The following is a 14,158-nucleotide window of genomic DNA, read 5'->3' as shown; positions in this document are numbered from 1 at the left end:
TAGATAGAGAGATTTAAAGGGTTAGTTTATTCAGTTATCTATATATAAATAGATAGATAGATAGATAATAGATAGATAGATAGATAGATAGATAGATAAATAGATAGATAGATAGATAGATATATATATATATAGATAGATAGATAGATAGATAGATAGATAGATAGATAGAAAGATAGATAGATAGATAGATAGATAGATAGATAGATAGATAGATAGATAGATAGATAGATAGATAGATAGCTATGTAGATAGATAGAGAGATTTAAAGGGTTAGTTTATTCAGTTATCTATATATAGATAGATAGATAGATAGATAGATAGATAGATAGATAGATAGCTATGTAGATAGATAGAGAGATTTAAAGGGTTAGTTTATTCAGTTATCTATATATAGATAGATAGATAGATAGATAGATAGATAGATAGATAGATAGATAGATAGATAGATAGATAGATAGATAGTTAGTTATGTAGATAGATAGAGAGATTTAAAGGGTTAGTTTATTCAGTTATCTATATATAAATAGATAGATATATAGATAATAGATAGATAGATAGATAGATAGATAGATAAATAGATAGATAGATAGATAGATATATATATAGATAGATAGATAGATAGATAGATAGATAGATAGATAGATAGATAGATAGATAGAAAGATAGATAGATAGATAGATAGATAGATAGATAGATAGATAGATAGATAGATAGATAGATAGGTATATAGATGTATAGATGTATAGATAGATAGATATATGTATAAGATGTACTCACAAAACTAAATGTTATCATGATCACGTATGAGAAAGAACTAACCTACTAGTGGTGGTGGTGCTAGTAACCTTTAGATTTCTCTTTTTTCTTGGCCCAACAAGTTTTCTTTTTAAATTGTAATTCACAAGTCAACTTTTTAGTGTATGCGTGTGTGTAGTTATCTACAGGGATAAGACAATGGCTGATAAATTGATATACATCCCTAATGATGATATACAAGATAAACCTTTCTGTAGATTTAAATTTGTGGTGGAAATGTTTGGACACTCAACTTAATGAATCAACCAATCAAAAAAAGTCCCCAAAGTTATTAAGCCAACGAATAAGAAAAGATTATTACAGACCACTGTCCCCTCCCTTCCTGCACATACCAACACACACAAACCAAAACGTCCCCACACACAAAGAGAAAGGGGACAATGGACGGGGTTTATTGTAGCATTTTCTTATTTTGTAGCTTAACAAGTTTGGAGACTTTTAATTAATTTTAATTGGTTTTTGGTTGGTCCATTAAGTTGAGTGTACAAATGATTCAACTAGGGGGGATAATTTTGTTTATCAACATTGTCCTTTCCTAACAGTTAGTTTTTTCGTTAATTTAGGCATGTAAGAATTATCCTATCGATTTCAAATTTTGAATAATGATAGCTATAACAGTTAGGTAAGATTTAGAAAGTGTAGTAACTCCATTATTGGCATCATACTGTCCATACGTCCATTTAACTTGTAAGTTAAAATTTTCCTATTCATCTGATTTTTAGAATACTGATTCCTTTTGGAACATGGTACAATGTTATAAGCGAAGCATCTTTGTAATCAAGTCCTAAATAGAATAAATATTTAAGCGGTTTTTTAACAAAATTAGTTACAATTTTGTTGAGACTTATGGATTATATTCTGCCAATTCAATTCTGAATGTAATGATTTGCCCATTTTCTCTCTCTCTCTGTAAATTCACATACAGTTGGGGAGGGGACATTGGATTATAAATGAAACCCATACCCAAAGTTTTTATTTTACTATCTTATTAGATGGCTCAAAAACTTTTGGGTAATTTTTTTCATGAAAACTAGATTAGGGTTACTGCCACAGACTCAAATAGGAGTTGGGAGGGGGGGGGGGTTGTAAAGGGGTGCTATACCCCAGAACTAAAAAAATTTACATCCTAATTAAAAAAAATACATTTGATTACCACCCGACCCCTTTCCCCTCAAACCTTTGAAATCATGCATTTGTTGCTATATCAGATACATGAGATAAATGCTATAAGGGAATGCCTTGGCCAAAAACATAATATTTGTTTTCTTATAGAAAAAGTTTTTACAATAATATACTTGGTTTTTCAGTAGGCTCAGAACCAGTCTAAATACACCTGGTTTGTAAAAAAGAAAACTTTGTATTAACAATCTTAATATATTACCAAGAACATATAGACGCTGCTAAATAAATGTGAACAACCAAATATTAGCAGAACCGGATGCCTTTTTTTTACGTCAATTCAAGTATATTACATAGAAAGTGTGCATACGCGCTCGCGCACATGCACACACACACACGTACAAACACACACACACACATACGCACACACACACACGTACAAACACACACACACATCAATCATTTTGTTTAAACCAAAAATTTTACTTTTAGTAAAAGCTGACTTTAAAAGTAAGGTTTAAATTTTTTTATCAAAATATTCTTTTTTTCAATTCTAAAGCGCTATATGTATATACTAGAGGATACGTCCCTAGAGGCCTCTAGGGGCACTTGAAGTTAAAGAAATTTCTCTTGGGAGGGTGTTAGTACCCTCCTTCCAGAATTAGTTATAAACCTTTCTATGACTCAAGAGAAGCTGTATTTTAAAGAAGAATCATATTAATTAAGCAGTTCAATATCCTTCAGTACAAACAAACAGAAAAAAAACAGACAGACAGACATCCTGTTACTTTATTATAAGAAGTTAAAAAATGTTACTTGAAATTTTATCATTTTTCATATTAAATTGATATTTGATATTATTTTAATCTTATAAAATACATAAGCAGTTAGCTTTTGTTTCTAAAAAATGCATGACAAAAAATTTAGAATTTTTTATAAAATCGGGAAATTCCCTTTCTTCAGAGCTCCATATTAGCTACGTGACAAGAGCTGGATCTTTAAATCATTTAAATGGTGCGCCAAATCGGGGTGAGCCAACTTTCCACCAATGAGAGCACAGTATTTAACGAAATGCCGCGCTGTGATTGGCTAAAATTCGGCGCACCCCGATTTGGCGCACCATTGAAATGATATAAAGATCCAGCTAAGGATGACAACATCCATAAAAGCGGAGCTCTGAACCAGTAGAGATGGTTCGCTTATAACATTGTACATGTACATTGTTGTTTTAGAAATAAGTTTTCCAAAAATCAGATCAATCGGATAATTATATCACATAAAAAACTTGGTTTTTTTTTAATTAAAAAATTGTCACATTTAAAATGGACATACGGACATTCTGGAAATGATTATAGAGTTGCTACGCTTTTTAAATCATACCTAACTACTACAGGAATCACCATGAAAAGTTTGAAATCGATAGGACGATTCTAACATGCCTAAATTAACGAAAAAGGCTATCCATTCCGAACGGACGGACCAACCCTAATTATTGAAAAGCTTCGCTTTTAAAAATAACACAAACATTTTACAAGGACAATAAAGTCTTTTCTCCAAGCAGAGAAATAATAACTAAGAAAAGCCAAAACAAAAGAGGAACTTTTTTTACAAGAGTTGGGGGGAGGTGAAACTTTATACCCGCAAAAAGCCTAAAACCTTCCTTGGACTTTTACAAACATTTACGAGATTTTAATGGACAAACACAACAAAATTGCCACTAAATAATATAGGTTGGTGCTCATTCACATGAATGATTAATTTCCCGTTTTTTTGTGGGGTAGTACTCAGAGAGCTCAATGGGCTGTTTATTACACTAGTCCCCAAAGTTTTATAATGACTTTTTTTTAACGTCCGTCTGTATGTCCGTCCGTACGTAACCAATACCTTTTTTCGTTAATTTAGGCATGTTAGAATTTTCTTATCGATTTGAAAGTTTGCATGGTGATTCCTGCAGTAGTAAGGTATGATACAGGGAGCAAAGAACTCTATAATTGTTACCAGAATGTTCGTACGTCCATTTTAAACATGTTGATTTTTAACTTTTTATAACAGCAAATTTTCATGTAATTGTTTGATTGGTCTGATTTTGGAATACTGATTCCTATTACAATAAGGTACAGTATGTTCAGCAAAGCATCTCTATAATCAAGTCCTAAAAATGTCAGTATGTCCTTAAACAGAATTCTGTATATAAGAAGTTTTGCAACAAATTTATGTATAATTTGTCAAAACTTATATATTCATATTTTTTATATTCAGTTCTAACACTCTACAAGAGTTAATGTTTGTCTGTCATAAAGTAGTAAGTTTTTTGTCTGTAGGGAAGTATTTTGCTAACCACTGAACCGATATGGTTCTTCTTAACATTGATCATTTTATGTGTCTTGGGATGGTTTTAGGCTTTTTAAAAAAACAAGTCAGGATATGGTTTTAGGCTATTTTGATGCACCTCCATATCCCTTCGAATATAGAGCCCACAGATGCTTGGGCGCAGCAGCTATCTATAATACAAAGTAGAACGATGCCTGTCTGTCTGTTTGTCTGTCTGTCCGTCTTTTCAGGGAATATACCTACTGGTACACCCCCAACCCCAAAAAAATGATATAAATCCTCACCCCCCAAAAAAATGATTTTTTTTTTTAAACTAAAATTAAAAAAGGGGGTCGACCAATCCCCCCCCCCCCTTATAAAATAAAAAATTCCTCCCCTTACAATTTTTTTTTTACTTTTTAAAAAAATCTAAAATACCTCTTGGGGAAAAGCCCCTAGTGTCTAGGGGCGAAGCTGCTAGTATCTTTATTTAGTGTTAACAGGATGTGTATGTGTCTCGCAATCTGATGCAACTACATGGTTATTCTTTACATTGAAGCTTCTCATGGGTCCTAGGAAGGTATATTATACCTATTTTGGAGGTGGGTACCACAACCCTCCCAAGAAAAATTTCCCTCATTAAAAAAATATACTGTCAATCAGCCCTCCTTCACTGCATGGGGGCATATAGGGAACCCCCCTAAAATGTACTGCATATTATATAATACAAAGTAGAGCGATGTCTGTCTGTCTGTCTGTCTATCTATCTACATAGCTATCTATATATCTATCTATCTATCTATCTATCTATCTATCTATTTATCTATATATATCCTAATTATATTGTAACAGGATGTATTTTTGTCTGTTTGTTTGTACCAAAGGATCTCAGCTAACCGCTGAAACGATCGGGTTCTCCTCAACAGGGTAGCTTCTCATAGGTCATGGGAAGGTCTATAACTATTTTTAGGGAGGAATCGCCCTCAGTAAAAAAAATATATATAAAAGGAAGTTTCGACCCCTCCCCTCTTACTGGATGAACCTATTGACCAGTAAATGATGTCCATATTAGAAATCTAAATTGACGACCAATTTTCTCATGTCATAATATCCACGTACGTATATGACGGATAAACTCTTATTATGTAGTAGATGCAGCCTTATTAATTATTAAATGGAAACTCCTATATATTTATGAATCATGGCCGTAATATTAATAATATTTCTCGTATTCATTCGAATCCGGTGGATAGGAACCTGTTCTCATCCATACGAAAAAAAACTATGTCTAGCATCGTATTATATCCAGTTTTCTACGAATATAGAAATGTACAATCATAAGATTAAAACCACGGGGCTAAAAAAAACTAGTTTTAATCTCATAATTGTACATTCTATATCCACGGAAAGCTGTTTATAATACGATGCGAGATAATAACTATTATCGTATTCATCAAACACCTGTAAAGCTTGGAATTACCACTTTAGTCATTGTCGTTTGTATTAGTCATATATTATTTTTTTACATGTTGCACTTGGAAGATTTTTTTATTTTTTTTTTAATTTTGGTAGATTTTTCGATGACCTATACTTCTTAAAAGCGAAGCTTTTCTATAATTAGGGTCGGTCCGTCCGTACGTTCGTAACAAACGGATAGCTTTCTTCGTTAATTTAGGCATGTTAGAGATGTCATATCGATTTCAAACTTTGCATGGTGATTCCAGCAGTAGTTAGGTATGATTTAAAAAGCGTAGCAACTCTATAGTCATAACAAGAATGTCCATACTTCCATTTTAAACATGTTGATTTTCTTACTTTTTTAACAACAAATTTTTATGTGATCTAATTATCCGATTGATCTGATTTTTGGTATGTTGATTCCTAGGACAACAAAGTACAATGATATGCTATGTAATGTTATGCAAAGCAACTCTATAATCAAGTCCTAAAAATGTAAGTATGTCCAATAACATTATCCTGTATCAAGCAGTTTTTCAACAAATTTACTTACAATTTTGCTCCGATTCTTATACATTTATATTCGGTCCTACCCCAAACGTAAGAGTCCCAAACGTCAGAGTGGACAAACGCAAGAGTCCCAAATGCAAGAGTCCCAAACGTCAGAGTGGACAAACGTCAGAGTGGGACAAACGTCGGAGTGGACAAACGTCAGAGTGGACATTGCTTAAGTAAAACATCAGAGTCTATGCTATTTTAATTATAACCTAACCTATACTATTTGTATACCTATTCTGACACTATAAAAATGTTAATGTCCGTTTGTCCTACCGTTTCAGTGCTTCGCTTTTATGGATATTGTCATCCTTGTTGATATATTAATACAAGGCTGACAACATCCATAAGTAGCAAAGCACAAATCATGGATGTACATGTTGTTGTTGTTGTAGCCCTGATTCTCTGAAGCTAGGACTCAGATGCACATGGAGACTGTAAGTGAGAATCCTTTGGCCAATCTTAGCCAATCTTGGCCTAGAGTTTTGGCAGTTGTTCCATATTAAGCCACCCTAATTAATGGCACTCTCATACGAGGAGCATGGATGAGGTAAAGCATGGTTAAAGCTGCTTGATAGGTAGAATCCTAACTTCCTACAATTCTCCCTCCTTACAACCTTAGGGCATCTCAGGAAAGGTTGCGTGATCATAATCTGACAAATTGCAACAGCATTTGTCGACCAAGTGCAAAGTCTGTGTGGAGACTCGAACTCGGTTTCTCCCAACCACAGGGTAGTGTGCTAACTACTACACTATAGGACACCCTTACATACAGATAAAATGATTTAAAGAGCAGATATGTTCATTGGTCATAAATGTATAAAAAATGTATCTATAATAAAAATTTGCGAAACTTTTCAAATATGTTCATTTTCATATCTATATTTTTACAGCATAACTGATAGAATGACAGATCAAGTAACTTATTTATTGGATATTAGATCTAGTTTTTTTTACATTTCCACCTTTATTACCAAACTACTACCTAACTACCTAACAGAGTTTGAAGTTGATAGGACAATTCTAAATTAATTTTAAAGGTTATCCGTAACGGACGGACCGACCATAATTAAAGAAAAGCTTCACTTTTAAAATTTATTAAAATTTGAATATCTTTATATAAATATTATTTATTTTTTCATAATAATAACTAATAACAATAAGTAAAACAGATATTTAGATAGACTGGGCCAACTCCAGTTCACGGTAAAATGTTCCTGGCAACGAATATCTCCAAAATTCTATGAGCTTTAAAGGCTTCTAACGGCCAAACGGTGGAACATATAGATTATTCTCATACCAAGTTTTAACCCACAAAGAAGGCTTACAAATAATCTGGAATAGTTATTTATCAATAATGCACAATTATCTCGCAGTGCACATAAATGCGCAAAAAAGACTTATTTTACACGTTTTTTTCATCTTAGGATCTTGGCTATTCCAGATTATTTGTAGGCCTTCTTATGCCATTTAGAACAGTGTGCGGGCATGATATGTACGTTCAGTTGTTTGGCACCTAGCAGCCTTTTAAATTACTGGATTTCTGGAGATATTCGTTACCAGGAATATTATACCATGAACGCCAGTTGACCTGATATACCTATATACTAAAATATATTAGTCTATAAAGTAGATATGGATATCAAGATATTATGTAAACTAATTTATTTTTTCTCATCTCAAATTAAGCCTGAAAAACATATATTATTTAGGAACTTATTGGCTTTACAAACATTCTATCTGTTTATCTGTCTATCTATCAATCTGTCTGTCTGTCTATCAATCTCTCTGTCTGTTTATCTATCTATCTGTCTCTCTGTCTCTACATCTGTATTTCTATGTCTATGTATGTATATCTATCTGTCTGTTTGATTGTCTGTTTATCTGTTTATCTGTTTATCTATTGTCTATATGTCTATCTGTCTGTCTATCTGTCTATCTGTCTATCTGTCTGTCTGTATGTCTGTCTATATATTATCTATCTATCTATATATAAAGATAAAATATGTTCTGACTGTCCAAATATGAATTCTGTAGTATGTCTGTCTGTATGTCTGTCTGTCTGTCTGTCTATATGTCTCTTTATCTGTCTGTCTGTCTATACCTATATATTATCTATCTATCTATATAAAAATAATAATATATGGTCTGCCTGTCTAAATATAAATGCTGTAGTGTGTCTGTCTGTCTGTCTGTCTGTCTATCTGTACCTATTTATTATCTATCTATCTATATATCTATATATAAAAATAATATATAGTCTGCCTGTCCAAATATGAATTCTGTAGTGTGTTTGTATTGTTCCCCTGGACGTATTACAGGGCTTGGGAACTTCTCCTTCACAATAATTCATAATCTTTCTAATGCAGAGAGAGAGAGGGGACAATGGTCTGTATAATACACTAGTCCTCAAAGTTTTATAATAACGTTTTCTATTCGTTTGATTAACAATTTTGGGGATTTTAGTGAAATTAGATTCATTAAGTTGAGTGTTCAAATGTTTCAACCAATAAAATTAATTTGTAGAAAGGGTAATTTGGTGTATCATCATTGGGGATGTACATCTAATGATTGGCCATTGTCTTATCCCTTTAGATCCCTAGGAAAGATTATATATTATTCCTGGTTTACAGCATCTGGATGTATTTGTGTCTCAAGACAGAAGCCAGCATGTTTCTTATATACACTTCCACCCTTTCCAACAAGACTAAACAGTTGTATCATTAGTCTACCTGTCTGTCTGTCTGTCTATCTGTCTGTCTATCTGTATGTCTATCTGTCTATTTATACAGATGTATTTATGTCTCAAGACAGAAGCCAGCATGTTTCTGATATACACTTCCACCCTTTCCAACAAGACTAAATAGTTGTATCATTAGTCTACCTGTCTGTCTGTCTGTCTGTCTGTCTATATGTCTGTCTATACAGATGTATTTGTATCTCAAGACAGAAGCCAGCATGTTTCTTATATACACTTCCACCCTTTCCAACAAGACTAAACAGTTGTATCATTAGTCTACCTGTCTGTCTGTCTGTCTGTCTATCTGTCTGTCTATCTGTCTGTCTGTCTGTCTGTACAGATGTATTTGTGTCTCTAAACAGAAACCAGTATGCTTAGAGTATACACTACCTCCCTTTCCAACAAGACTAGATAATTGTATCATTAGTATATCTGTCTGTCTATCTGTCTGTCTATCTGTCTGTCTATCTGTCTGTCTATCTGTCTGTCTATCTGTCTGTCTATCTGTCTGTCTATATGTCTGTCTATCTGTCTGTTTATCTGTCTGTCTATCTGTCTGTCTTTCTGTCTGTCTATCTGTATGTCTATCTGTCTGTCTATCTGTCTGTCTATCTGTCTGTCTATATGTCTGTTTATCTGTCTGTATATCTGTATGTCTATCTGTCTGTCTATCTGTCTGTCTATCTGTCTGTCTATCTGTCTGTCTATCTGTCTGTCTATCTGTCTGTCTATCTGTCTGTCTATCCGTCTGTCTATCTGTCTGTCTATCTGTCTTTCGATCTGTCTGTCTGTCTGTCTGTCTGTCTATCTGTCTGTCTATACAGATGTATTTGTGTCTCTAGACAGAAGCCAGCATGTTTATTTTATACACTACCACCCTTTCCAACAAGACTAAATAATTGTATCTTTAGTCTAACTGTCTGTCTATCTGTCCCTCTGTCTGTCTGTATGCCCATCTGTCTATCTGTAAAGATGTATTTATCTCTCAAGACAGATGCCAGCATGTTTCTTGTATACACTTCCACCCTTCTAACAAGACTAAATAATTGTTTCATTAGTCTATCTGTCTGTCTATCTGTCCCTCTGTCTGTCTGTCTGTATATCTGTAAAGATGTATTTGTATCTCAAGACAGAAGCCAGCATGTTTCTTGTATACACTTCCACCCTTCTAACAAGACTAAATAATTGTTTCATTGGTCTATCAGTCTGTCTATCTGTCTGTCTGTCTGTCTGCCTATCTGTCTATCTGTAAAGATGTATTTATGTATCAAGACAGATGCCAGCATGTTTCTTATATACACTACCACCCTTTCCAACAAGACTAAACAGTTGTTTCATTAGTCTATCTCTCTGTCTATCTGTTTGTCTGTCTGTCTATCTGTAAAGATATATTTACCCTTTCTAACAGTACTAAATAAATGTTTCATTAGTCTATCTGTCTGTCTGTCTGTCTGTCTATCTGTCTGTCTATCTGTCTGTCTATCTGTCTGTCTATCTGTCTGTCTATCTGTCTGTCTATCTGTCTGTTTGTCTATCTGTCTGTCTATCTGTCTGTCTATATGTCTGTCTATCTGTCTGTCTATCTGTCTGTCTATCTGTCTGTCTATCTGTCTGTCTATTTGTCTGTCTATCTGTCTGTCTATCTGTCTGTCTATCTGTATGTCTATCTGTCTGTCTATCTGTCAATTCATGTGTCTGTCTATCTGTCTATATTTCTTGTGTACACTGCCACCCTTTCCAACCAGGCTAAACAATTGTTTCATTAGTTAGACTAGCTGATAGATATAAAGATGAAATGACATACAGATAGAAATATAGACAGATTTATAGACAAACATATAGACATACAAGATATAAAGATATTTAGAATGACAAATAGACAAACAGACAGAAAACAGATAGACAGAAAATTATACAGACAGATAGACATACAGATAGACAAACAGACAGAGAGATAGATAAACAGACCAACAGACAGATAGACAAGCAGACCAACAGACAGATAGACAGACAGGTAGATAGTTAGATAGACAGACAGATAGCTAGACAGATAGATAGATAGACAGACATATAGACAGTTAGACAGATAGACAGATAGACAGACTAATAGATGGACAGATAGATATAATGATAAATGGAACAGACATGCAGATAGATAAATAATTAGACATACATACAGATTCATATATATATACAGATATACATACAGACAGAAAGACAAGCATATAGATAGACAGATAGACAGACAGACAGATATACAGATATAAATATATGTATGTGCCATCCTGTGGTATAAAGTTTCCAGTGTAGAACTGACACCCAGGTTGATATGTTCAACATTCTAACCAGATAGACAGACTTATAGATATACAGATAGACAGACAGATAAACAGACAGATAAACAGACAGATAGACAGACAGATATATACCTGCCATCCTGTGAAATGAAGTTGCCAGTGTAGAACTGACATCCAGGTTGATCAGACCAACATTCTAACCAGATAGACAGACATATAGATAGACAGACAGAAAGATAAACAGATATTAAGATAGACAGATAGATAGACAGATAGATAGACAGATAGATAGACAGATAGATGGACAGACATACATGTACCTGCCATCCTGTGGGATGAAGTTGCCAGTATAGTATATACTGACACCCAGGTTGATCTGTCCAACATTCTAACCAGATAGACAGACATATAGATAGACAAACAGACAGAAAGATAGACAGACAGACAGACAGATATGTACCTGCCATCCTGTGGGATGAAGTTGCCAGTGTAGAATTGACATCCAGGTTGATCAGTCCAACATTCTAACCAGATAGACAGACACATAGACAGACAGACAGAAAGATAGATAGACAGATAGACAGACAGACAGATAGACAGATAGAAAGACAGATAGACAGACATATATGTACCTGCCATCCTGTGGGATGAAGTTGCCAGTGTAGAACTGACATCCAGGTTGATCAGTCCAACATTCCATCCAGATCTTGGTGTCAAGTTGCTCTATCCTATTATATAGAATAGTTTTATCTAACAAATTGATGATATACAAAATTACCACTATCCTAGAATATTGAATATTTTTTCACGTATTTATTCGAAACCGATTAATATCCGGAGGATTAGAACCGGTTCTCATCCACACGAAAAAATTATGTCTAGCATCGTATTACAGTATAACAGTTTTCTACAAATATAAAAATATACAATTATAGGATTAAAACCAGTTTTTTAGCCCATGCCTTCGGCATCTCAGGGCCAAGAAACTAGTTTTAATCTTATAATTGTACATTTTATATTCGCGGAAAGCTGTTTATAATACAAAGTGAGAAATAACTATCCTATTATAGGTTAATCTATCTATGTGTGTGTGTTTACCCATTATTTCTAATTGTTTGGACCTAAGTAGCCAAGGAGAAGGACGAGACAATTTTGTATAGCCACTAGGGCTATCAAGCTCCACATTCAAGTACAATATGACTTGACCTGCTGTCTCATTGTAGCTACTCTCGCAGAGTATGGCAGGTGTCCCAAATTAAATCACCTTAATGAATGACGCTCTCCGCAGAGGAGCTTTTGATAAGGGTTGTACAGATATTATGTATGTGACTATTAAGTATCCAAACAACTCAATAATCTCACTTCTTACACAAATAGAGGGAGCTGGGTGAATGTTTAATGACTGAGAAATTTGAGTTGCCACATGGGGACTTGAACTTAAACTCTCCCCACTTTATTTCAGTGTGTTACCACTAAGCTACAACGCCACTATTTATCTATCTATCTATCTATCTATCTATCTATATGATATATTTATTTTAACTCTCTCCATCCTATAGTATATATAGTATGACAGCTTTTAAGTCAATTAGATCAACTTCTGTAGATTAAAGTTATTGGTCAAAGAGTTTGGACAACACCTGTTTTGAGCCAACCAATAAAGATTGTAGTAATGTACCCAAAGTTTTTGAGCCAAGATTTAAATAATAAAACCTTGGGTACTGGTAACCTACCTGCAGACTTTGTTGAGTTTATCATCATCATGAACCACAAAGTTATGATCAAAGCCATTATTATCTCCTCCAGGACAATTACCCAGTACATCTCCTAGTCTAGATAGACAGATGGTAAGTTAATATGTGTACAAGTATAGGTGTATATTCTGGACAACTACCTCCTCAAAATAACAAGGACACTTTGGTTGACAAAAATTAATTTTAACAAATAATGATTCCTCAATTAAAGTGATCAAAGCTTTCTGTGTATTTTTCATTGTTTTGGTTAGATTTTCACAGAAAAGGCAACATATTCTATTGGGTTATTGGCAGCTTTTTAAAAAGATTTTTCAAAAATTTCTACACCAATAAACATATTTTAAATAATTTAAAAACTAATTTGACTGGGGAAAAAAACATTGTAGCTGATATATAAATTAAGATTTGTTTGTAATTCTCTTTTTATTCTTTTGTAGGGCTGTGTTTTTATTTCAGCTAACATACCAATAACTTAATACAATATAAGGACAGGGTATTTAATATTTAGTTATATTTATATTTAGCTGTCCCATCTAAATGAACAGATGGTTCATTAAGTAAATAGGAAAAAATTGATTAGATCAATAGGAATCTAAGGGTAAAAAATTGATATTTGGTATATTGGTATTTTCCTTTATTTTACAAATAAACTGCAAAGAACTTTTTAAAGAAAAGAAATATTTGTCATTCTTGTTTAAATACAATGAAATGACCTGGTAGGTTGAGTTAGGTCAAAGACAGTTCCCTCAACACTTGCAATTTCTCCCGTAGGGATCAGTTTGTCAGAGACTGGGGTATAACTGCGACAACTCATGGTGACCACATGATTCTCTAGTCCTAAATATTAAGACAGGGTTACACAAGGATCTAGGGATAAAATATTTAATATTTTAGGGGTCAAAGTCTTTGAGAATTTGGCTAAAGTGTTAGTGAAGGATTTAGCAGGTTTTAGCCCAATTTGGGGACAAAAACATGAGTTATGACCACATGATTCTCTAAGCCTAAATTTTAAGACACGGTTACCCAGGACCTAGGGTCAAAGTCTTTGGGGAATGGCTTAAAGTGTTAGTGAAGGATTTAGCAGGTTTTAGCCCAATTTGGGGAAC

At 33.8% G+C, this 14,158-nt stretch overlaps 2 protein-coding genes across 5 annotated transcripts in view; both read right to left on the bottom strand.

Moving 5' to 3' along the window:
- Positions 1-14,158, bottom strand: part of LOC145307420 (uncharacterized) — a 178,204-nt gene that overhangs the window by 69,201 nt on the left and 94,845 nt on the right. The gene's annotated exons all lie outside the window — the stretch shown is intronic.
- The window catches only part of LOC145307423 (galactose mutarotase-like), a 17,856-nt gene continuing 11,069 nt past the window's right edge, over positions 7,372-14,158 (bottom strand). For 2 of the 4 annotated variants that reach the window (XM_080149859.1, XM_080149860.1), the window contains exons 9-14: positions 13,766-13,889; positions 13,032-13,130; positions 11,931-12,026; positions 8,886-8,968; positions 8,527-8,600; positions 7,372-7,951 (exon numbers count right to left, since the gene is read on the bottom strand). In XM_080149859.1, coding sequence (XP_080005985.1) covers positions 7,946-7,951; positions 8,527-8,600; positions 8,886-8,968; positions 11,931-12,026; positions 13,032-13,130; positions 13,766-13,889 — 482 coding nt within the window. In that variant the 3' untranslated portion in view covers positions 7,372-7,945. Of the gene's footprint in view, positions 7,952-8,526; positions 8,601-8,885; positions 8,969-9,126; positions 9,257-10,246; positions 10,323-11,930; positions 12,027-13,031; positions 13,131-13,765; positions 13,890-14,158 lie in introns of those variants that run through there. The other 2 variants (XM_080149861.1, XM_080149862.1) reach the window with 2 other exon arrangements.

The sequence above is a fragment of the Acartia tonsa genome, chromosome 15 (genome assembly GCF_053477335.1).
Source record: "Acartia tonsa isolate MP-2025a chromosome 15, ASM5347733v1, whole genome shotgun sequence".
Taxonomy (NCBI): Eukaryota; Metazoa; Arthropoda; class Copepoda; order Calanoida; family Acartiidae; genus Acartia; species Acartia tonsa.
Note: the sequence above shows the minus strand (reverse complement) of the source record. Positions and strands in the feature narration are given on the sequence as shown.